The sequence below is a fragment of the Athene noctua genome, chromosome 1, assembly GCF_965140245.1.
Source record: "Athene noctua chromosome 1, bAthNoc1.hap1.1, whole genome shotgun sequence".
NCBI lineage: Eukaryota > Metazoa > Chordata > Aves > Strigiformes > Strigidae > Athene > Athene noctua.
Genome location: NC_134037.1, coordinates 85,571,905 through 85,597,106, shown reverse-complemented (window position 1 = coordinate 85,597,106; position 25,202 = coordinate 85,571,905). Strand labels below are relative to the sequence as shown.

The window sequence follows — 25,202 nt, the reverse complement described above, 5'->3', positions numbered from 1 at the left end:
CTTGGATCCTACCATTGTCCTGGGAAGGGAGAAGGGAGAGCTTAGGCCATCCCATACTATTTCAGAAATTATGGAGCTTCATATTTCTGTACAGCTTTATGGCTGAGACATTTCTAAGACTTCTTTTTCATGCCAACATATTTAATCTGAAAGGGACTCTAACTTGTAGTGCAAGCATGTGCCTGTACAACTACAAATTCTGTGAGGAAAGGATTTCTGATTTCCACTATTAAAGTATTTTTCTCAAATTCTGCACCTCGTAAAATGAGGGAAATTACTGTTGCTAAAAATTTTATATCGATATGAATCAGTCTGTCTAATGAGAGTGTGTATGCATGCATAAAAAATCTTGCAGTGTATAAAATATTTAAAAATATTTATGAAGTCTTCCAACTAAATTTATTTACTTTAGGTAATTCAACATGCCCCAGTGCTACATGGCAACCTCATGTTTTTTATCTGCTACAAAAAACATTGTATGTGTAAAGACATCTCATGATTTCTGTTGTTTGCATAGGAAGTGAATGCCATTCCTGAAGAGATGTTGAGTGATGTTTCACTTACTTTCTGTATGTTAATGGGCTCTTCAATAAGGAATCAGAACAAAATAAGGTTGAATATTCGGTATTTGAATGGAGGCCTTCTATGCTGACCAAAACTGAAACTTTAACATTTCAGGAAACAGGAAAATGCCTCCCTTTTAGAAGACTCATGAGAATTCTTTGTTTTGTTTTGATCTTTGCCTTTTTCCTCCTGTGGGCTGCAGCTGCTTTCTTCAGTTCACATGTATTTTTGTGGAATGCACTACTTTTTTGTTTGTTAAAGCTCTTGTGATCCAAGCTGCATTGCTTTGCAGAAACATGTTTTATTGTGGAGCCTCATCCAGTTCTCATTTATCCCGGCAGCTGTATAGCCTGTGGAGGCTTTCTGAGCTCTGCCGCTGTGGAGGCAGGTCAGGAAGGAACTTTCCTCTTTGTTGTAGGTGCTCAAGTCCTATCAGCCATACATGTCTGCACAAGCCTGTCCACAGGGACAGAGCCTGCGACTCTATCAGGCCTGATGACAATATAGCAGGAACACATTTCTGCCTCTGGAAAGATGTGTGATACATGAAGCCTGTATATTTCCTTACCCTGCCATGGGGGATAGTTTTTTCTGACTCATTCTCAACCAGACAGAAAAGACATTTACTTTAGACTTCTTTGAATCTCTTGGTGTATAGCTGAAGCAAGAAAACTAGTCAGGGAACAGGGACTCTTTTGCCTGCTGCCTTCTGTTTCCAAAAAGAGGCTGGGAGCTCCTCCACTACCATTTAGTCAGTGATCTTCTGATCCCAGAGACTGGGGATTGTCATCACCATCACCTCAAAAAGAGGCTACCCTCAGCACCTTTTGCCATTAGTAAGAAAAGGAGTAAGAACATTTGAGTGTCTGAGGTATATGTGAGGTGGTTTCTTGCAGATGACAAGTTTAGCTCTACAGAAAAACAAACTAGTAATGTGAAGTTGGTGTAACTAAGTTAAAGTATGCCCAAGTGCTCTTAGGAGGAGTAAGGAGATAACTGATTCACATTTACTTTCTTGGGCCACCGATGTGTATGAGAAGTGAGTCAGAAGCAGTGAGATACATCTTCTTTGTTCTTTTTTGCTTCTTCAGCAATAAATATACATCCAAAATGTCATGTGTTCAGGTTAAGTGTGATAAGTGTAATCCACCTATGGGAGACAGCAGAGACTGTTTAGGCTATTGTGCAACTATTATTCATAGCAAAGTCACAGTAGCAAATTTTAGACAGCTCTACCCAATGTTCTGGACCAAATGCCTTTTCTCCAGAAAGGCTGTTTCTGTGACATGCTGTTTATTTAATGGCTGTCAGCAAATAGACTTGAGAATTAATAGAAAGCTAGTGGACACATTCTGTCAGTCTTGGGTATTTACATGATGTGTGGATCTGCATTTGAAAGTGAGGGGTTTTTTTTCAACAGCTGGCTGGCATAAAGGGTCACTTCACCTCTTTTTGGGACTGACCCTGTAAAATTATTTCTTTTTCTTTTGGAACTAAAATTGGACTAAATTTAATTCGTACCTGTCTTTGGCTTCATTGCATCCCACAGAGCCTGCCTGGTCTTTTTCAACAGACGTATGAACCTTGAAAAGTATAGAGCAGTTTTTCATAGTGGCTGAATTAAACCTTGGAGTGCTATATATTTATTCCGCATCCTTCATCTGAGTTCGAAATTACTAATACTAAAGCAGTAAGGTCATTATCTGCTATTTCCTGTTGCTTTTGGAACAACTAACTGTCCAAGAAAAACTGCGTGCATACAGTACTAAAACATGTTCCAAAAAGGATTGCTTTGCAAAAGCAAAGAACTGGATCTAAATTCCATCAGTTAGCTGATGTTGTTATCTCTAGTGCTTTGGAGCTTAATTATCTTTAAGTATTGCATCGGCTAAACATAGCATAAATCCAGTTTTCAGAGGGGTGCCATGTATGCCAGTACCAAAGAAAGGGAAATATTAAGGATTGTGAAATCCGTTCTAGACCTTGGCCTGCTAAGGAGGGTAGGATAAGATTATCAGAATCTCTGCTGTTTATTTCTCTTCTATCAACTCTTTTTCTGTGTCCGTGTCCCCAAGGTAAGCTTACATGTGTGATGAGTTCCTTCCTCATAGCATTTGCCATCCTATGTATTTATAAAAGTTCTGTGTATTTAAACTTCATAAGGCAAAATGTGTGCTCCTCTTCCAAATGACACGAAGTAGCTTTTGTTGGACCACAGCCAGAAAACTGAAGAAAATGTCTCAGTTAAGAGTTACGCTTATGAGGATGACATTATGTATTGGGAATAAATATAATGCCTAGGCATGTTTTCCTCTATTCTCCTGCAGACTTGGGAAGCCCTGAAGGGATAGCTGTAGATCATCTAGGTCGCAACATCTTCTGGACTGACTCTCAACTGGATAGAATAGAAGTGGCTAGGCTGGATGGGCGCCAGCGTCGCATCCTTTTTGACACCGGCCTGGTGAACCCCAGAGCAATTGTTGCGGATCCTATGAGAGGGTATGGATATGTTGCCAAGAGATATATGCAAAGCTTGATTTTATTTATTTATATTATTTATTTATTTAACATAAGCATATACTCAGAGTCCATGTTTTTAGGCTGTCTGTAGACAATAAGACAACTATCTCTTCCTGAAGCAACTAACAAACAGGAATGGAACAATCTACTTGTGTCCTGTGTCTGAGTAATACACTATAAGACTTCTAAAATGCCTGCTAGGTAATACTGTGATATATTTTGAGAGGTTTGACAAATACTTATTTGTACCTTGCTTTCAGTACGTTGCTTGCAGGATAACAATTGTTGCCTTTACCTAAAAAAAAATTTTTTTGCAAGATTACTGGTCTAAAATACTAGATTAAGCAATTTTTTATTTTCATTTCCATCATGGTAATCCTTCTTCCTGTACAGTGTTCCTTCTTTGATAGCTCCCATGGTGTCTCTCTTCTGTCATCATTTTTGCTTTTGTCATTCAGTTGCCTGAGAAGGTCCTATTATGCTTCTATTCGAAGATGCAGATAATGACTTACTTTAAAAGTCTAGCATGTAAGCTGCAGAAATAGCTTAGCAGAGTACCAGTAGGAAAGCGTAAATGTTTTCAAGTTATGGCTCCAGCCTGCAAAACTTGAAGCGTATACACACTTTAAGTATACTTTTTATCTGCTGACATTTTTTCCTCTCTAAATATTGGAAGAAATACAGAGAAAATTAAAAGCTACTACAGACTGTCCATGGTAGTACTGCATGTCTGATCATTAATGTCTGAACTTACCTGCTGTTGTCCTGATGCAACTTTCTGTAGTGTGGCTACTGCTGAGAAAAGACATTTCAGTCAAAATACTCAGAAGCACAGAATCAAAGAGGCTTTCTTTTCAGTTTCAAATTTTTGAGAAGCTCTACTAAATGCTTGCTTGACTGATAAAATAGGCATTTAGAATGCTCTTAGGTGAGAATTAATTTATGGACAAAAGTACTGTATTTCTCAGAGAGAGGTTTTTTTGAAAGATGCACCCTTGCTCCAGATATTTGCAAATAAAGTTTGTAGTGAGAAGAGAATGTATGTGATCCATGAAAATGAGTGATACAAAATTACATAAAAAAGTAATAGTGTTGACTCCTCTAATTCCTTTAACGTAAAATAAACTTCTACATAATAGTCATATAATAGGGGGCTGAAAACATCTGTGGATGTACATTAAGTGACAGCATAAGTAAAAACGAATGCATCGCATGGTGTAAGGGAAGGGGAGAGGCACAAGTGTAGTCAAACTGAGGAGAGACCCCTGTTCTGTGTGGAACCCCACTGACAGAGTAGGGCTCTGGTTCAGGTCAAGCAGCATGGGCTTCTGTGTCCTAGTAGACTTTTTTGTGTATGTGTTAACGAGTAAACAACAAAGGTGCTTGCATCAAGGGGCTGTGTAAATTCTCAGACACAGAAAGTGCATCCAAGGGATAAAAAAACATCACTAACAAATAGCCATTAATAATAAAGCATCAGTGAATTAATGACCCTCTCTGGGGTTCTCCCCTGACCATAAACTACTCTGATTTCATTGTATGTTGCTTACTTGGTGCACAGAAAAGAAAAATGTAGTTTTGAATTAATCCCACAAATGTATGCCAAATGCTCCTGCTGCTTAGCCTGAGCAGTCGTGATGGTCAGTGAGGAGAATTGTAGACATATATTTTGAATGGTCCTCTGAACTGTCGAAATAGAGGTCTTTTTGCCTGGCATCTTGCACAGAACAGTGTAGAGAAAACTTCTCTTCTTTTGTATGTGCTTGCACTTTTTGTTTTTAATGGAAGTATATAATTTGCTACGTCTTTACTATACTTTTGTTACTTCTATACAAAAGTGCAGTATGGTCCTTCTTATTTATTTAAATTATGTAGGGTGTTTGCATGTTACTTTGAGATCAGTCACTGTCTTAATTCTTGCATTTTTCTTCCTCTTAAGAAACTTGTACTGGACTGACTGGAATAGAGAAGCTCCTAAAATTGAAACCTCATATATGGATGGCACCAACAGAAGAATTCTTGTCAAAGATGATCTTGGGCTACCAAATGGGCTGACATTTGATCCTTATTCCTCAATGCTGTGCTGGGTAGATGCAGGTAAAGAGGTGCTAAAATCTTTCTTCATAATAGTAGTAGAATAAGTATGTCCAATCCTGAAATTATGCACAGCCAATTAATGTTCATAGTTCTTTGGTCTGCATCTTAGACTTCATGCTATCTTTCTGGCTTTAATAGTCTCTCAATTTATTTGTTGTTAACTGCCACTGTAACATTCACGTTAAACTGTATGCAAGCTGAAAGATTTCAATTCTGATCACAAAACTTTCTAGGAATGAAACAGGCTTATATCTGTTTGTCTTTAAGCACTTTAAGTAGTGCTTAGGCCTTTGTAGAAGAAATTGTGAGTTTAAGACTAGGAAAAAAACCCCGCTGATTCATCTAATCTAGCCCTACAGAATGTCATCCTGACACTATTGTTCTAAGACATGTAACCTTAGGCAAAGTCCTGCTTCTATTCAACTGAAGCAAGTCTTGAAAAAGCAATTCACACTAGATCTAAAGATCAAGAGATGAAGGTTCTGCCACTGAGCATTGTTAGTTTTGTGCCAATGTCTTACCAGTAAAAAAAAAAAAAAGTGTCCTTTTAATTGTAATTTAAATGTGTAGTTTGGGGTTTTTACCATCTTGCTGCCTTTCTCCCTGTAGACTCTGCCAGAGATGTCCTCCTGTGGAGGTGCTTTTACACTTCAAGTCAGCTTTCAAGTTTTTGATAAAATAAAAAGATTGAGCTCTCTCTTTCACTGTAAGACACTCTCTCCAACCTTCAAATATGTCGTCTTGTGCTATCTTTTTTTTTCTTTTTCTTTCTTCCTCTCTTGTTCTTGCACTTGTCTCTTTTTCTTTTCCCCCCCTAATTTTGAAACCCACTATTAAGAGAAACCTATAGCTGTTTACATTCACTAGCAGTGTTCCCAAGGTGTGTAGCAGCTTTGCAGCTAGACCTTTTTACACCCTATCTGTATCTACAATTGAGATGTTCTTCTGCAGTCTTCCCTTCATGGCCCAACCCAGCAAGCATGTTGGGAACATGCTCACTAAACTACCTTTGCAAAAATGCCTTCCAGAGGGGGTGGAACTGGTTAGTGGCTGAAGTATTCCTCCAGAATGGAGGAGACCTTCTGTCAGTTTCCACATCAGCCTGAGGATGTTGGTCTCTGTAGCAGGAATCTCAACTTGTGGGCAGTGGCCATGGCTGCACTGGACATGTGTGTTCCTGTAAGTTAGGTGGTATGCTGATTAGCATTAGCACCAAAGTACTTTTCCATCCAATTTTTGGCACACAGAGACATGGTGTGGGGGACAGCTTTGGCTAAGCAGCATACTGAAAGACTTCCAGGAAGTTTTACTCTGTTCATACTTGCATGCTTACGCTTGTCCTTCATCCCTCATGAGAGGTCTCTTGCTCTGGTTCAAAGGTCTAATTGTTTCACTTACACCCAGGTACCAAGAGGCTGGAATGCATGAACCCTAATCAGCTTGGTCGACGAAAGATTGTTGAAGGAATTCAGTATCCTTTTAGTGTTACAAGCTATGGGAAGAATTTATACTACACAGACTGGAGAAGGTATGTTATCTGCTAAAGAAATTATGGAGTGCTTTAATCTGTTCTTCTCCCTGGTAGAAACTGAAGTATATGCTGCATTTCTCGTGTCTGACCTCTCACACATTCCTGTTTCCTTGCTTTCCTGGCAATAGCTGATGCAGGGTGGAGTGGATCTGTAGAGCTGACCTATTGACGTTGCCAGTTAACTGACTTTTCATTTTCAGCATAGTGATTTGTCATCTGAGAAAATGCTTTTAACACTGAACATTTTTGGGAAAGGAGTGGGAGCTAACATGTTTCTCTTATGGCTGTATTTTCTGCATCATAGAGGGCAGAAATTCATCACTCATGGCTTTCTATGCCTGTATTATCTGAATGTTCAACCAGAAATAAGTAAAAAAATATTTTACTGTCTTGATGACACTTTCTTTGTTGCAAATGATCTAAAACATTAACATATGATCAAAGTTTAGTTTACTGTATTTTCCAGAAAAAAATTAAGTCCATGCATTTAAAAATATTTTTCCTTTATGTAAATGATTGTGTGGGCTCTGTCTGCAAACTCTTACACAAATGACTCCATCAGCTGCAGCAAGAAGAGCTATTAATGTGTGTAAGGATTTCCAAGCTAGAACCTAACAGCTAGGAAATGCTGTTCTAGTACAGGCTTGTATAAATAGAAAACAATGTGTTACAAGTCTGTCAGTTGACTGCCCTTTTATTTTTAGGAAGAAAATTGCTTACGACTAGCTGTATTCCTTCCAGATACCAGGCTCCAACTGAAATACAACATTGCCCATAATCATTATGCATAATAGCTGCAATATATCAGCTATACCACAGAAAATGTCAGAGGGGTAGAATATGGAGAATGTGTCAAAACTACTAACAGATGTGTTCCTGTAGAGGGACATTGTACTGCATGGGAAAGTTGCTCCTTGCTAAATTTCTTAGCTGCCTAGAATGAAGGTTATGACATATTTCAGTTGTCCAGGAAGGATGAGCTCTTGGAGGATTTTGCTTCTGGCATTGCTTCCTAATTGTAAAATCAGGAATTTTACATGTAATTTTAAAAAAGAAGCAACTACAGAGTTCTTCCTTTTTTGTTGTTTTGTTTTCCCCTGTACTTCCACCTTCATCTCACTTCTCTATGTTCTCTTCTGCATATGGCAGGGATGCTGTTGTAGCAGTGGATCGCATGAATTCAATAGAAAAGGATAACTTTCAGCCTCACAAGCGCTCCCGTCTCTATGGAATCACTACAGCCTTTGCTCAGTGCCCAGGAGGTAATCCAGATGATTCTCAAGTTTTTACAACTGTGAAACATCTTAGCATAAAATGAATTTAGGAGCAGCTTCCGTTGACAGGCTGCCAACTGACCTAGGTAGTTAGTGAAGAACTGGTTAGTGCCTAGATTTTCATTTACTGAGAAATTAAGACACTTAATTTTTTTTTTTTTCTAATAGCAGTTGTGATTCCATATGAAGCCAGAATAGAGAGGGAGGAAGGGGCCTGTTCTGTCCTTTATGAAAGGACGAGTGTATGATCAAGATGAGGATCTGACATGGTAAAAGCTGCTGTGTTGCCATCATCTAAATTGAATGCTATATTCATGGCTAGAGCCTTATTATTTTTAAGTTTAAACTACAGAAATATCATGGTCTTCCAGATGTACTTAATGAGATGAGTGTTTTTAAAAAGGGAATGGTCAGGAAACAGCAGGTGGTAGAGTGGCTGGGCTGGTCTTTCTGCTCTGCTGAATGTTAAGTTTTTCAGATACGTGATTGAAAAGCCCCTTGTGAAGCTCAGAAGAGAGGAAGTTGATAACCTTGAAATAACCATTTGTTCTTTGGGGAGCAATATCACTCTTCAGTTATGTTTTTTTTTAGCAAATCACAGTTAGGAGAAGAGTTCACTTTTTTTATTATTACAACATGGCTAGAAATACAGGAGTTGTGGTGTTTTTACTTTAGGCCTAAAACCCCCTAAGATAGATTCTCTTCTTATTATTCTATATATATATATAAAAAAAAACGTAATGTAACTTAATTGAAAGTTTGGTTCAGAGCTTGAAAATGCATATAAGTGTAATAATTAAGAAATCAGTTACATTGTTATTACTAGTGAATTCACAGTTCCATTTTGGTAGGCAGTGTAAAACAAACCAACATTGTGTGCTCTGAGTAAATGCTTACGTTTATAATATTCAGAACATTGTTATCATTTCTTTCTCATCATCTGTCTATTTCAAGTGTTTTTCTGAGGTGCATGCCTTTACCCTCAGATCCACTGCTTCTGGCACTGTCTTTTCTTTCATTCATTTTACCCTTCAACATTAATGTGGTCCTCCCCACCCACCCAGTTTTTTTGTTTTCATGGGACATTCCCCCATGTTTTTTGTAGTGGGTGATATCCAGGGGTGATGTCCTGTAGCATTTTGGACTTCGTCCCAGCATGTTGCACTTTCTGTATTTCCACACTCACTGTCTCTTCATTCTAGTGTCTGTGACTACTTCAGGAACAGCTCAACTTTTTAATGTTGCCTCTCCTGCTCTGTCTCGATATCTTGATTTTTCTTTGAGGTGAGTATCAGAAGCTGACACAAGGGATATGATGACTCTCATCTCCTCAAAGCATAGTTTTGTTTCACTTGTTCAATCTCGTTATGGCTCCTTTCTCTAGTGTAATCATGAAATCTGCACTACTTCTATATGTATGTGGTTTGGATTTTATTGTAGTTTAGCTTTTGTTTTTCTTTAACATTTTACCTCTCTGTTCTGTTCCAGGACATAACTACTGTACAGTGAATAACGGTGGTTGTACTCACCTCTGCTTGGCTACCCCAGGAGGTCGTTCTTGCCGCTGCCCTGACAACACAGTTGGAGTGGATTGTATAGAAAGAAACTGAGCATAAAAATAAGCTTTAGAGCAGCAGACACCTTTTGAAAATGTGCTGTAAACAATTCACTCCTATCAACACAATCAGGCCCTAAAGATAAGTGCTCCGTGCTGCTCACAGCAAGCCACAATGTGCATGTGCAGACACACACACAGGCAGTGACTGCTTTGTAGCAGTTAAGCAAGACAGAGCTGCCCAGATTGGGTCCAACTGCATCTTATTCCTTGTAAAATTATCTCCTTTATTTTAAAGGTAAATGTGGAGGCCACCTGTGCTGGGCTAGGAGGATGTGTCTCTTGGCAAAATTAAAAGTAACAGATACTGAACAGAGTAAAGATGCTGGCATGACTCAAATCTGAGACTGGGTTGTACCTCCGAGTATGCAGCAGTTATCTGCAGAGTGGCATGCTTGGCTCTTCATATATGTGACGGCCACATCTCTCACTGAGAAGCAACCAGGGGGTCCCAAGGATGAATAGATGTGAGTGGGAACACCTAGTAATATCACAGATTTAATGCCTAACTGCATTCCTTCCCACTACCAGTCCTTCCTCTTCCAAAACTTGAATCTCAACTTTTGACTCTTCTATTACGGAAATACTTAATCCATGTGCTGTGAGGGTAGTTTTCACCCTAACACTTGTGATCTTTTCCCACAGCATGTGATTTTTTTAAAGATAATTGGCACTGCTTAGTGGATGTATTTGAAGTTTTTGTTAGATTTGAAGAGATTTATTTTTCTTCTGTCTGAGGTGGATTCCTGAGTATTTCCACTAAACAAACTTTAGATATAGATCTCTACTGCTGATAGTTCATCAAAGAATGGATGTAGATTCACTTGAAGATGCTTGGTTTTAGAGACACAGTCATAATTGTTTCCTGAGAGCTTTTAAAAGAATATTTCTGTGTTTGATTCTGTAAGCCTGAAAGTAGTCTTTGAATTCTATCCCAGCAATCTTTCATCTTTAGCAAACCATGCTGTGTGTTTTTGTAGACCATGAGAAACCATGGCAGTTAAAAATCTGATTTCCAGGAAGGTCACCTGTGTCTTGGTGCTTAAAAGAAAAAAAGATAGTGATGCCCCATTTATGTGTCAATAGTCAGTAACAGCAAAAAAGTGTGCTGAAAATAAAAGTAAAGTTGATGTTTTCATCATCACCAAGAAGTTTGGAGTAGGGAAGGAAAATCAAAATGTACGTTCTTATGTCAAATCAGCAGTACACATCTGGAAGTGAAGTTTGGCTTCCGCAGTGTGTGTTAGGAAGGAAGCTTACCTGAAACAGAACAAAACAGGGCTTGTGAGGCTTCTGCCAGAGCACATTTCACAATGTCATGATCAGAGCAGTAAGCTAACATCCCCATTTCCTCACTCCCTCTTCGGACACAACAGTAACAGTTTTAAACAGAGCAAATTCTGAGTCTTAACTGTGTGACATCTTTGTCTTTAATTGTATATTTATCATAAAATAAGAAAGCATATAAGCATTTTAAAAATTCTTTTTTGTATAACTTTTAATTCATTTTATTCATACACTTAATCAGGTATGTCTTACTGTAAATATCAAAAATTTGTTGAAATGAAGGTGCTTGATAACTCTTTCTCCAGAATTATTCATGTGTCTGGTGAAATATTAAAGTTTACACTCTGTACAGGTATCTACAGTACAGTTAATAAAAATTTTTGGTTTTTATTTTCTATAAAAAAAGTCATGCCTGCAGAAGGAAGTAATAATGTGATGTCTCAAATCTCTTTTCCTGTTGAGTTCTGGCTTTTAGCTGACTCTAATATCTAGTGATGATACTTCTAAGATGTAACACTATAGGAGAAAAACTGCTGTTGGAGCTTTTGTATTCTGAAATCAGTAGGATACTTTTATTCAAAACAAATATGTGAGAGTGCTTAAAGAACACACAGCTTCCTCTGTTTTGATACACTTTTTACTGGTTGTTAACTCTTGTTTAACTTTATCAAGTAGGCATAATTCAGTTACACCATACTTCAGACTTCTACATTAGTGGAAACACAGGACAAGGACTAGATTAAATGGGGGGCAGAATTTATCCCTCTGCTGAAAGATGCCCTGGTGCTGAGTTTCTAGACAACAGGGTGCTTTGCTGCCTGGTGCCACAGCACACAGGCTCTGTGCACGGCTGCAGGTGTGCTGTGGCTGCAGGGCAAGTTGCAAGCAAAGTGAAGTGTGGCCTGCTGGAGGTGGTGATGCTGAGATTTAAACTCAATTTTTATGGCTACAACATGTCAGTGCCTCGGGGGAGATGACAAAACGCTCTGTAGTGCTGTGTGGATGGACAGCTGGAGAGTAGCGTGCCCGTCACGTGAGGTGCTGGAAAGGTAGGCAGAGAGGCAGCAAGGAGAGCTACTGGGATCTAAAGGATGGTGTGGGGTGTTACAGGAGGAGATTGGTGTTGATCCATACTGGGGACTACACATGGAATTGGAGGGAATTGGGCCTTTAGTGCGTTCTTTACTGTATGCTTTGATTTTTTTTATTCTGATCCTTCAAAAATGATATTTTCTGCTTTGTATTTGGACCAACACAATACTCCTCTTTGTGCATTACAACAGTTACTAATTTATTAAACCCCAGTCAACTAATTCTGTGCTAATCAATGAGCAACGACACAGATGTCAAGGAAAATACACCTCAGCAGAACTTCTAGTGTTAATACATGAGCTCCTATGTAGTCTGTATGACAAAGGGAGAAGCGATATTACTATGGACTGAGTGTCTCTGTTAACTCTGGTACCACATCTGGCAGTAGCTAGTACTGGATTAAGGGAAGCTTCATCAGATCTGTGCCAGCAGTGTATATGTGACAGTTTGCACCACTTTATAAAAGCTCAAACATCAGGTTTTGTTTCCCAGCAAATACTTGTTGCTAGCTTCAGCTGTTGTAGCTCCATGTCAAGAGCGCAGCAAGGGCAAAGCTGTTCCCTCAGGGAAAGGAAGCTAGCAGAAGCAGTAGCTTCACCAGCAAGGGACCAGTCCCACTGTAGCCCAAGTGAGGCAGACAGTGCCGATGATGTTAGCTCGGTTCAGCCCAGGGGCCAGACCACCAAGCAAATCTGTAGTGACAAGGTAGGTCCAAAGTCAAGTTGGGAAATTGAGTCAGGATCGCAGTCAGGTCTGGACGTAGTGGCTAGAATCGGTGATTGCCAGGCAAGTCCACAGTGGTGAAGCAGGCCTGCAGTCACGCCGGGCTGGACCTGGATCAATGGGGTGCATGGCTGTGGCACAGCTCAGGGAAGGACCAGGGTGAGAACCTCAGCTTTAAAACAGCCTTGAAGGGAAAGAGGGTTGCCCTCACTGACTCCTCCCAACAGAGTTGTTTAAGGACAAACCTCTGCTCAAGTTCCTTCAAGTTTTCTTCATACCTTCTGTCAACTGGCTGGCCTTGAACAGCCAACTAAGCTGCCAGTGATTGGAGCGTGCTCCAGGTCCTGACACTCTGGAGTTCTTTATTCCTATATATGTTTGCTTTCTCATTGAATCTTGCTAAATCTTTGGCCCCTAAAATGATTTGTGGTCTTGAGTTCCTTATTTTAATCACAGTCTGGGTAGGAGTCTCATCCTTTGAGAACCATTCCAGAATATCTGTCCTGTCCCTATCATATTTTTCAAGTTAAATGTTCATAAGTGTTTTGAATGATAAAAATGTGAATTTTCTATTTCCTTCTTCTAACCCTAGAGAGTTAATGGTATCTTTTTGTAACACAGGGTTTTCTCTTGCTGACCTGATTCATCTAGCCTATCCTTTTTCTGACTGTTGCTTATTAGTGTCTGACTGTTCTAGTCTTGTTCAGGAGCAAGTAAATTTCAGATATATTTTATGTTGTGTTTTGGGTTAAAAAGGTAATGGAAAATGGGATGTGTTTTCTTTCATTATTAACATAGGGTTTTTTTAATTATTATAATAGACTGGGACTGCTAATCATGTCAGTCTCTGGTTGAAGAAAAGGTTCAGTGTAACTACAGTTCTCTTTTTTTGCTACAAAAAATAGTAGATTCTCAGCTTTTCCAGGAAAGGAGAACAATTGCTTCTATGGTTAAACAAAGGACAAAATATTTCTTAGGTTTATCACAGAGGTAAGTTAAATGTTTTCTTAAATGCTCCCATTCAAATCTTCCAGTACACACAAATGTATTTAATGGTAAGACCATTAGTGATGTTTATCAACGATGTAATAAGTTGCAAAAAAGTGAAATCTACTGAAAGTAGTACTGGCTTCCTGATGACTTAATGGGGTGGTTGGGCTGCCTTTCCTTCTGAAAGGTGTTTGAAAACCCCAACTTTACCCACTTTTTAACCTGTAAAGAACTCTCTCCTCATGGTGAAAATCCAGCGTGGTGTTCTGAAACTCTGTGTCCTGTCCACTGTTGTTCCAAGTTGGCAAACTGCTTACTCTGCAGTTTGCACTGTTTTGTCACAACATATTAGATTTTTAACTTGCAGGCATATAATTAAGAATGACAGATGATTACTAGAGGATAATGGCCCCTCAATGGCAGTGTCATAATGCATCAGTTTAACCTATGGTTAAATGCAAACTGTTTTTGTGTAGCATTTCCTGTGTGGTATTTTTTGTGTAGTATTTTGTGTGGTATTTCATAGTGTATTGCTTGGAGACCTTGCTGAAAAAAGAAAAAAAAGAAAAAAAAAAAGCAGGATGGGAAACACATATGGTTGTAGAGAATACAGTCGTGAGAAGCCCCCTGCTTGGCCTGTCTGTAAAAACTAAGTATTACCTTCAGAACCTGAGTCCCCAGCTGGGGATTTTGGCAGCAGTTAGTTCATTACGTGATTGAATCACCTCCTTTGTTTAAATTCTAGTCCACTTAAAATCTGTCCTTTATCTTATAAATAAGTTTAGGACAGCATGTCAATAAAATTGCTGAAAGGTCAGTATATTGCATATTACAAATGTACATACTGATGACTCTGGAGCTTTGCTTGACTAACAAAAGGCTCAGCAGCCAGTGGAATGCAGTGAGTGGGTTTCCCTGCTGCTTTGTGGCAAAGCAGATGGGGCTGCAGTTACTTAATGCTCTTCTGTTTTTTTTCCAGAAGGATTCTGGAGTTGATGAATGGGGACAGACTGCCATTCCCACAAGCAGCCAGGATGGCATATTTCAGCCTTCGGCTTCTTTGTCTTAAATATTCACCAGAGTCCATTCAGTTTGTGCTGGTGTTGCTCGCTCTGGACAGGCAGTGTCCTTCCTTACCCGATGGGGTGTCTAGAACACAGAGGAAGCACACAGAGGAGCTGTGGAGTGCAGGGCCTTCAAGATGAGGAAAATGGCCTGCTGTACAGATGCCAAGGGGTGACTGTGGATCTGATCCAGCAACTTGTACAGCAGCATTGGGGATGATAGTGGAAATCTTCCCAGGAGCTGAGTGTAGGCTTATGGAGAAAGGGGAATTGTGGTGGAAGGCAATTGAAGAGGAAGAAGATGGCAGTGGATGCAGCTGTGTGCGAAGTTTGGGAGGTGGAGCGAGCAATTAGCGTGATGATTGTAGTGCTGTGCTTCTGTGGTCTTTGGTTAGTTCAGCAGTATGCTGCTGGGGATAGGGTGAGGGAGAGTAAGATGCAGAGTTGCTGGGTTATAGTGGATTGTAAAAACCCTTCCAGTCTCTTCCTTTCCCACTAGAACCAGAATATCCCACTGACCACAGCACTCTTTTCAGGCACTGTGGGATAAACTGTGAGATCCCAGATCCAATTCTGTTTGAGAACAAAACCCAAGAGTATGAGGTTTTGTTCTTCCCACCTCTCTTCCCTGATTTATGTAGGTAGGAAACATAAGCAGATAAGCCAGAGGAGGGAAAGTAATAATACAGTCCATCTAGCTTTGTAGCAGAAGGAGGGCATGCTGCTGAGTGTGACTCCTTCCTGAGATGGCCCCAGATACCCTGGTGAGCCACTGCTGGATTTCATGGTGCAGCTGCTCTCCCTGGTTGGTCCTCCTCAGACAGTTTCTAATCCCCACCTGCACCACCTCTTCCAGAACTGGATCCTCTAGCTGTGACTGCTGTGCACATTGACTGTACACCAAGCATGTCACAGAGGTGTCTCTAATAATAAACAGTGACAAAACACTAGTCTGCCAACAAGCTGCTAAACCTACCCAGTAGCTTCAATCCAAAGGTCCTTGATGACACTTTTGTACGCATGAGATTTTTTTCCTTTGCATGGTATTACAGTCTGTCTTATTGGTTATTAATCTTTGAGCTGATGTATCTCATGTATTTTGAAGTGATTGCACTGTAATTAATCATTTATCTTAGTGGCCCATTGTCCTTTCAAACATACGCATACGGGGAAGTGGGAAACCATGCAGCTAATTTCATTCTCTTCCAGGCAGAGTATCCCTTCTAGGCTTTAGGCTCCCAAGTGACAGTGCAACCATGACACTTATTTTTTCAAAACAGTCAAAGGACGATGTGCTGCAATCAGTTTCTGTGCTTATAGGCCTTGTAACTCAAAGGTCATGCTGTCGTACTACACGGACGTTTTTAGCTGACTCTAACCTGCAGAACCAATGGGTTTTTCTTTACAGTTGTTTCAGCCTAAATCCTAGCATGTCTGCTAGATCCTGTACTGTGTTACACCCAGCCAATAAGGCAGAGTATGAAGTCTGATATGGCCTCTGTATCAATTAAATAAAATGTATTTGGTCCTGGGCCAAAAAAATCTGGCATGATGTAACTTCTCCAGATAGATTTGTCTGTGCTCTGTCATAGCAAGAGGAACTTTCAGCAATGACAGATGGCTGTGGTCTTCACGTGATTTGCCCTAGCTGTCTGTGACTTGCACTCCTCTATCTGGTAGATTTTACTGATTAATTTTATGATCTTGAGAGCCTGGACTTCACCAGTAAAGATGTTTTTAATGTTAGGCATTGATTAAAACAGAGAGGAGGAAATTGTTTCTCTCAGGGGAGGTGCTGCCACAGATTTATGTGCTCCCTGTGAAAGCTCAGTCCTGACTCTGTGTTCCCTGGAATCCAAACTTTTCAAGTACAAGTCAGCAGTACATATGTTTGTCTGATCATTTCTTAGTTTGTCTGCTAGGTTGGCTATCTGCAAGAAATGACGCTAGGGTCTGAAACCCTCTAGATATTATAAATTTGTTATAATACTGTATTTTATTATTAGTGGAACAAGAAAATTTAGCTTCATTTTTTTCCCCCAGTGCTGTGACAAATTTATGTTCCTGCAATTACACAATTCTTTCTTTTTTTTTCTTTCATTTTCAGCTTGGATTTTACTTGAATGAAGAATCACAGAGGGAGGATGAGCATGTTCTTGTATAAAAAACTCCTTAAGACATTGTTTTAATGAGCAACAAATGTACAACAGTTAAAGAACACACAGTAAGAGTTTGTTCACAGATTTTTATCAAGAATAATGTTTTCTCCTAAAGTCTCAGCTCTTAGACACGTGACCCCTAATAAACTTGACTCCAAAAGGCAAATAAAAAGTCACACATGATACTATTTTTTCCCAAATTTGTGTTATCTATATTAATTGTTAGATGATTTATACAGAAATTTAGATTGGAAGGAACATCTGGAGCATCTCAAGTCCAATTCCCTGCTCAGAGTTGGGACAACTTTCACGTAAGAGCAGATTGCTCAGGACCTTGTCCAGTCAACTTCTGAAATCTCCAAAGGTGGAGATGCTACAGCTTTTCTGGACAACATCTCAGTACTGAACTATTTTGGTGTGGAAGTCCTTAAGTCCAATGGGAATTTCCTTTGATGCAACTAGTGACCGCTGCTTCTTGTCCTTTCTCTGTGCCCCTATGTGGAGGGTTTGACTCTAGGTCTTTTCTCCAGGTAGTAGAAGACAGCAGTTGCTTCACCCTTTCCTCATATGCCATGTACTCCAGCCCTCTAACCATTAGTGGTCTTCAGGGGACCTTATCCAGTTTGTGAATATCTTTTTTGCCTTGAGGGTCCCAGATGAAACAGATGTTCTCCAAATGTGGTCTTATGAGACCTAAATAATATAATTGTCTTGGTACCTGACGAAGGTAATGTTAATGCTTGGTGTGGGCAACAGTGAACGCAGTTCTTATGAACTGTCTATAGAGACTTTAGTTTCTTACACTAAGCTTACCTTTGGGGCAGGGGGATGGGGGAGAGTCGGTGTAATTTTTTTTCCTGGTCATTCTGAAAGCTATTTACATGGCTCTTTGCATTCCTGTCTTGTAGGAGCCCTATTCCAGCACACAAAATAGATATTTATCCTTTTGTTAGTCCTGTTTTCAATTTTTAGAGCTAACATGGAGGTGCTGTGCCGCTACCCTTTTCCACTGAAAGCCCTGGGACTGACAGAAACCATGAAAAATATGTATTCTCCACGTGTGATAGGAATTAATCCACCAAACTGCAACTTTAGGAAGACTGGTGTGAACAGGGGAGGCTTTTTGCTGTCAAAATGCAGCTGAAAGCCTTTTGGATACAGAAAGGCAGGAGCTCTTGGAGGGAGCTTCACTGGGAAGAGTAGTATGAGACAGGCAAAGTAATGTCTCATCTACAGTTCTGCTGGGGCCTTGGAATTGGGCAGGGTCGATCTATAAAGCTGGGTATGCACCAACTGAAATTTGGACTATGCAGTGACTGAGTGTGCAGAAGGGGATGTGAGAGTCTCAATGCCACATCTACGATGAGAAAGACCCCTTCTGGGTCTGCTCCTCGTTCCTTTCGTGTGATACACTGAGAAATGATGACTACTGGTTTCATTCAGTGACAAGGGATGCTCTGTGCCAAACTACTGTCTGTTTATAAATATTTGGCATAGAGTGATATCAGCAGCTTCAAACTCACTAGTAGGAAGTGAGAGTTTCCAAACTTTAGGTGGTGAAAAGCAAGATTATTAACATAGGAATCAGGCCAGCAGTTCTGCTACCTGTCAGGCTGTAGTCTTAAACTGTAAAGTTCAGGAGTACAGCCCTCAGACTTTTCTGCAAAGATGCACGTGCTGCAGATGCAGGAGGGGAAGAGTAAGCCAAAAGGTCAGTAGGGCAAGAAGAACCTTCCTCTAACTGATTGATATTATGTTGAAGTGAAGTCAGGATTGATGCTGTCACAGGAAGGGAGCCTTGTGAAATGTTTAATTTAAAGATTTTGTCGCTTCAATTACTAACAAAGCATAATACTAACAAAATAATGATTCCAATATAGAAACCTGAAATACAGTAATTGGTTTGGAGAATGTGGGACTAGTCATGTGCCACAGAAGGCTATGCTGGAGATGAGATCTCTTATTTTCTGTATCTATCTGTATTTCAGATTCTGCATTTGTTCCAGTCTGAGTTGTCATTAGTCTCATAAACTCATGAGATGTTTAAAAGACGGTCAGTCCAGTCACATGATATCACAATATTCAGCAGCAAAATACAGCTGAGTGCAGTATGCCTTCAGACAAGTCACAGAATTTAATCCTTAACGTCAAGGTCGATCATCAAGCTGCATAACACACACAGCGTTTTAAACATTAAGTACTGTATTAGTGTTATTAGTTAAACTGTGTGGTTAGGTGGCTATTTATCATGCCTGTGTTAGCCATAGTGTTGTATATGGATCAGATATCATTTTCTTAACGCAAAATTGCCACATATCACTTAAGTTGTAGTAGTTTCTGATTCAGCATTTTAGATGGCTATGTAATTTACTAAATTCAAAGGGAGAGGCTTCAAGTACGGTTTCCTTAGGCGCTTGTCAATTTTTGAGAGGCTTCCCAGAGTTGTGCAAGAGAACAATCTTCTGTTCTTTGTATCTTGGATCAGTGTGCTGCCTGGAGCTCCAAGATGCCTCCAGCTGCAGCTGCTTCAAGTGGAAAATAAACCAGGCATCAGAGAAGGTTTTTTTGGTTTGGTTTTTTTTTTTTTTTCTGCTTGTAGTTGGATCCCACAGGCCTGTCCCCTTACAGAAAGTCAAATGGCTGTAATTCTAGTATTTTGTATGGGGAAAAAAAATAGTAAAATTAAGTTAATTCTGTAGGAAATATGAGTTACTTTGAATTAATCTGATTTTCAGGCAGCTGTTGAATCGTTTGGAGTATGCTAGCAGTTACAGGCCTCAGGTTTGTAGGAGGATTACATGTAACCTGACATCAGTGAAGTCTGCTTGTCATGGGCACACTGATTTGTAATACTCTTACAGAGTAAGAGTCTAATTTGTGCTTGTACGTGCAGGTATCACTCTGAGGAAAAACTGAAAGAGAGGACTCTCTTAAATTACAGCTAAACAGCCCTGAAGTAATGAGTTTCATCACTGACTTTGCTTCCTTCATAAACACTGTAGATAACTGAACACCTCTCATTATCTATCACTAGAGCTGAACAGAAGGTCTCAAACGAATTAGTTTTTAAATTTAGTTTTAAATCACTCCATCCCCCATTATGACACTGGTAAGTAAGGGATTTTTGTTGCTTTTCCACCATGAAACCATTTTGGAGACTTCCCATACAAACAGTAAAACTGAGTTCGAGTCACATTTTCTAGTCATTTTACTGTGAATTTCTGCACAGATGAGCTTTAATGCTCCTTTTCTATTGCTTCTTCCTCTTTTGCCTTGAAGGCGTTGTCTTTACTCTTGCTAAATGAAGACTCTGAAGTGTATTAATTCAGCAAGTAAAGAGTTAATGTGCCCTGGTTTTCTTGCTAGTGAATAACTGAGGCCCCCTGGTGCCTTATTTATTAGCAGTACTAGGAACAGAGTGAAGCAGAGCAGCAACTGAGTTTTCAGTTTATCCCTGTGTTTAATTACACGAGTAAAAGAGGACTAAAGGAGAAAATGCTCTTTTCCAGTACACATTCGTGTCTGGATCACACATTTCTTCAGTGCTCTCGTACCCTTTCTTCTTATTCCAGTTTTCCTCACAACAGTAGCTCACAAATGAAGGGTACAAAACTCTCCAGTACGCAGAAAGGGTTTAATTTTTTTTTCAGGCTGGTTTTTATAATCTTTGTGGCTTGCTCAGTAGGACAGTTGTGGTGGTGTTTACTCTCTGGACCCCCCTTCGCATTTCTCCTTTCCGTTTTCCCCCTACTTTTGGAAAGGCTATTTTTGCATTACTTCAACCCTGGCTCACATTCCCTTGGTTGCAGTTAGGTGCTCTGTAGTTCATTGCTTTTGTTTATGCAAGAATCCACATCAAAGACTGCATCGTTCCCCATTCGAAAGATCATACAGAGATCAAAAATAAGACTTGAAAAGCCAAATCTCCCTGGAAAATAGCTTACCCAAAACATCAACAAAAGCTGTTAAGAGCAAGCATTCAGTAATTCTGAATATTGTTTTTTGATTAATGCAGGTGTGGTTACAGCTCATGTAACTGGACACCATCTAGTGGCAGAAACTCAATCTGATTACAGTCATGCGTTGATGCATTCTCTGGGGTTTATTCAAATGCTTGTGGTGGGCAATATGTTGAATCTTCTTGCTGAAGATCTTTCTCTGATCACAGACCAAAAATGTATTTATTGTAGTGATTCACAAACTCAGAAAATTAAAAACCAGCTTCTTGTCAAATCATCTATTGATCGTTTATAACCATCACCACTGTATTTATCACTGGAAATTATTTTCCAACAAGTATGATCAATCAATATCTTGTTTAGGAGTAGTGTGATGTGTAGCATTCAGTAATGCATTTGAAACCAGTTGGTTCCTAGATGTGTATGGATTTTTGTTTGGGTTGTGAGTTGCATGGGGTTTTTGTCTCTGATTTAAAAGCACAAACTATTTGAGTGCAGTACTTAAGACCAACTTTGCAAAGAGAGTGCTGTTTAGTATTTACAACGTGTTTTGCCTAATAGTTGCTTAAAACTTCATGCTTTCAGCTGTTCTGAGGTTACTGGAGAGTGCAGCATCTAAAAAATGCAAAAGACAAGTTACTGTTTGGTTTGGATGTTGTTTATACAAACAAATGTTTGTTAAGGCTTTTAGTGCGTTTGCCCATTTTTTGTAAATAAAGTATTACCTTTTTTTACTTGCTTGTATGCAGCAAACAGGATGCTGAGTAACTAATTTTGTGTTGGCTAGCACAGCATGGTGGGATGAATTGTGGAGGCTCTCAGCTGATAGTATGGATTCCTTGTGTTGCTCTCTTCTTAGCAGAATAAAGCCAAATCTAAAAATAAAGAACAAATCTCATCCTTGATTATACTTGAGTTGTTATATATTGTTAGTAGGTACTAAAACAGAACAGTACTAGGTATTTTATTTTCCTGAAGTCTGCAAGACCTCTCATCAGAAATGAATATTTTTCAAAAGAAGGTAAAACTGAAGAATGGTAAATTTGAAATTCATCCCCTTCTTCTCTAAAATGCATATTTCTTTCAAGCATGGGAAGCTAATACAGAGTTTACATCTTGCTCACTGGAGCTGTTTCCCAACACAAATGGATGTCACTTGTTAGCAATGTTTCAATTCCTTCACTTCATTTATGACAATCATTCACTCCTTACTGACTAAATGAAAGGCAAGCTGACTGTTTTGGAGCCCAGAGGTCTATAATTGGCATCCAATATCAGAGCTGCTGAGAACAAAAAAGAGCTGTCCCAAAGAACAGACCAGCTGTTAATTTACAGCATCCAAATAGGAAAGTGGAGTTTAGGAACTGTGAACTCCAGTCCAAACTCCAAGTTTGGAGAGGGGTTGAAATTCAAAACTTCATAGCTGGGTCTCATTCTCTTTTATGAAAAGACCCTTATACTTTACCAGTACTTTAGGCTATGTACTGAAAACTTGAGACATGAACCTCTGTCTTGAAGTAAAGATGTTAAAACAGGCAGGCCATACACATAAAAGCAGAAGAAATAAGAGATCTTGCACCAACAATCGTATATGAGAAAACCCAGTAGATGTGGTCCTGCTTTATCCAGTGTCTCTAATGAAGCACAAAATAAAACGTTTATCTCCATGTAACTGTTGGAATAAATTAAAAACCTTTATCTAGCACAGCTCAAGCACATCCTCACTAAAAAAATGTAAAATATAACCTCTACATCCCTTGATTCAGGAGACACAAATAGGTTATCTTAAATCCTGCTATTAATCAGTCCCATTACCACTAGGAAAACATACCTGAAGGATCAAATAGCAAAGAATCCAATGCTGATACCATGCTCCCTTACTTTTTCCTAAGAGGCACCCTGAAAGCCCATTCCCAACCAGTCCTTGGGTGACCACCCAGCAGCCACTTGAACACTGCACCCAGAACTGCTGCCAGCAGGTCTTTGAATTACCTGTTCTACCTTCTTAGGAAGTGAGCATCAATACACCAGCCTTATGCAGCCCCAACAGCCGCAGGTTTTCACCCACCCAGGAACCATCAGCTCTCTCTCCCTCGTGTGACATCAGGAAGCTTGTCCCAGACCCCTCCTCTCTTCATAATCTCACTGACAGCTGCCTGGTTCTGCGCACCTCCAGCAAGTTGTCTTTGATGATGCTTTTGGCTGAGGAACTTGATGAAGGGACTGATCTGACACAGAAGTGAAATTGCTGATGTCCGGGTTGTTTGAAAGAAGTCAGATTAGCGGGAACCTGTCATTTATTAGAGCAAACAGCTGGGTGGAAATAGTTTTCAGGCACAGGTGTACAATAGAAGTAACATACTTCAATTTAGAAGCATTTGCTCTGGGTTTAAAAGAGTATTTTGTACCTACTGAGCAGAGGTTGTTAGAGATAAAAAAGGTGAGAGGTTTGGTGGTTAGTGCCTGTTAGAGTGAGGGGTCAGGGGGTCAATGAGTTGGTTAAAGTTTTCCAGCGTTTGCTGGGGGTTGACATAGGGGCCTGTCTGATCTCTCTGCTTTGCTCTGTGGTCTTCTATGGGTGCTTGTTCTGCTTGAATAGTGTACAGGATTGCAAGCTGTGCATGGTGGAAATTTTACAGGCCTGAGAATAAATAATTGGCCATTTCAGAAATATTACATGTTTTAGTTCTCATGTAAGTCAAGTGTGGAAGAGAGCACTGGGTATCTCATGTTCAAAGCTTGAACACAAGGCTTTGTGTTCAAACCTTTTCTGTTGGCAGTTTTGTGACAGAAAGATGCTCGGTTCTTTAACTGTAAAATTGTGGAGATAATAGCTTCTCACCTCTTGGCTTTGCTGTCAGGATCAACATTATACCATGAGTATGAGAAATTTTACAGAATTGCTGTTTGACAGAAGCAGGGCAGGTGCAGCTTTGGTCTAATGTGGGGAGTTGCAGGGACGGGGAAGGGATCTGACCCCTGTACTCGGTACTGCTGAGGCTGCACCTCGATTCCTGTGTTCAGTTTTGGGCCCCTCACTACAAAAAGGACATTGAATGACTCGAGCGTGTCCAGAGAAGGGCAACCAAGCTGGTGCAGGGTCTGGAGCACAGGTCGTACGGGGAGCAGCTGAGGGAACTGGGGGTGTTTAGTCTGGAGAAGAGGAGGCTGAGGGGAGACCTCATCGCCCTCTACAGCTCCCTGAAAGGAGGGTGCAGAGAGCTGAGGATGAGTCTCTTGAACCAAGTAACATGCAATAGGACAAGGGGCAATGGCCTCAAGTTGCACCAGGGAAGGTTTAGACTGGATATTAGGAAGCATTTCATTCCAGAAGGGGTTGTTAGGTGTTGGAATGGGCTGCCCAGGGAGGTGGTGGAGTCCCCATCCCTGGAGGTGTTTAAGAGTCGGGTCGACATAGTGCTGAGGGATATGGTGTAGTTGGGAACTGTTAATGTTAGGTTAACGGTTGGACTGGATGATCTTCAAGGTCTTTTCCAACCTAGATGATTCTGTGATTCTGTGGATGAGGAAGAAGGCTGTATAGGTCTGACCATAGTTGCTGCTCCACTGATAGTGACAGTGGGCACCAGCACTGCTGCCTACTCAGTAAATCTGTTCCTCACTTATACTACAGTGCAAGACCTTTACTTCTGTACATGAGCTGTTCACTGAGATATCTTAGGTGGGGGTTAAGGCCAGATTCATGGAGACGAAGGAGGGGCAGATGATGGGATTTTTTGATCCTTTTGCATTTTTAAATACGTGGAACTTTTCACAACCCTTCTCTAAAGTAAAGATTGGGAAAATGCTTTGTCAGCATATCTTTGCTGCTTATGAAACAGGTTATCAGACTTAAGGCAACAAGGAGTTTTTTCTCTGATTTGGTTTGATTTAAATTCCATCCCACATGTATACACATGTGAGAGAAAACAAAACCATCAGAAAAATAGTAGCCCCATCCATGGAGGGTTACAGGCTGAAACTACATGTGTGATAGGTAGGTGAGCCCAAAGAACAGGCTGGATCTGGGGCCAATGAACTGAAACAGCCAGATAAAAATTATGTCCATAGGCCTCTCTGTTTACTGCTGTTACTGGATTGGAGTTACCAGGATGCATTAGGGAATAGCATGCCTTTGAAGAGGAACTTGGTAGTGTTCCAGTGGTGGGTTTGGTGTCTTGCAAGAGGAAGGTTTTTCTGGGCTAACATGGGAGGCAGTGTAAAATTTCAGGAAATCAACCTTTTCCTAGTGTAGAACTAGACTTTGAGAGCTTTTGAAGAAAGGACAAGAAATTGGTCTCAGAGACAACAGGAAAGAGTGAATGTT

At 40.1% G+C, this 25,202-nt stretch overlaps 1 protein-coding gene across 3 annotated transcripts in view; it reads left to right on the top strand.

Annotated features, from left to right (window-relative positions):
- NID1 (nidogen 1) overlaps window positions 1-17,086 on the top strand; it is a 51,675-nt gene extending 34,589 nt beyond the window's left edge. Inside the window, exons 16-22 of one of the 3 annotated variants that reach the window (XR_012632893.1) lie at window positions 2,892-3,063; window positions 5,024-5,181; window positions 6,586-6,709; window positions 7,862-7,974; window positions 9,475-10,068; window positions 14,673-15,147; window positions 16,865-17,086. Coding sequence is in view for 1 of the 3 variants with exons in the window: in XM_074896781.1 (XP_074752882.1) it covers window positions 2,892-3,063; window positions 5,024-5,181; window positions 6,586-6,709; window positions 7,862-7,974; window positions 9,475-9,596 (689 nt within the window). In the remaining 2 variants the exon portion in view is untranslated. Of the gene's footprint in view, window positions 1-2,891; window positions 3,064-5,023; window positions 5,182-6,585; window positions 6,710-7,861; window positions 7,975-9,474; window positions 11,288-14,672; window positions 15,772-16,864 lie in introns of those variants that run through there. The other 2 variants (XR_012632892.1, XM_074896781.1) reach the window with 2 other exon arrangements.
- Window positions 17,087-25,202: the final 8,116 nt, after the last annotated feature.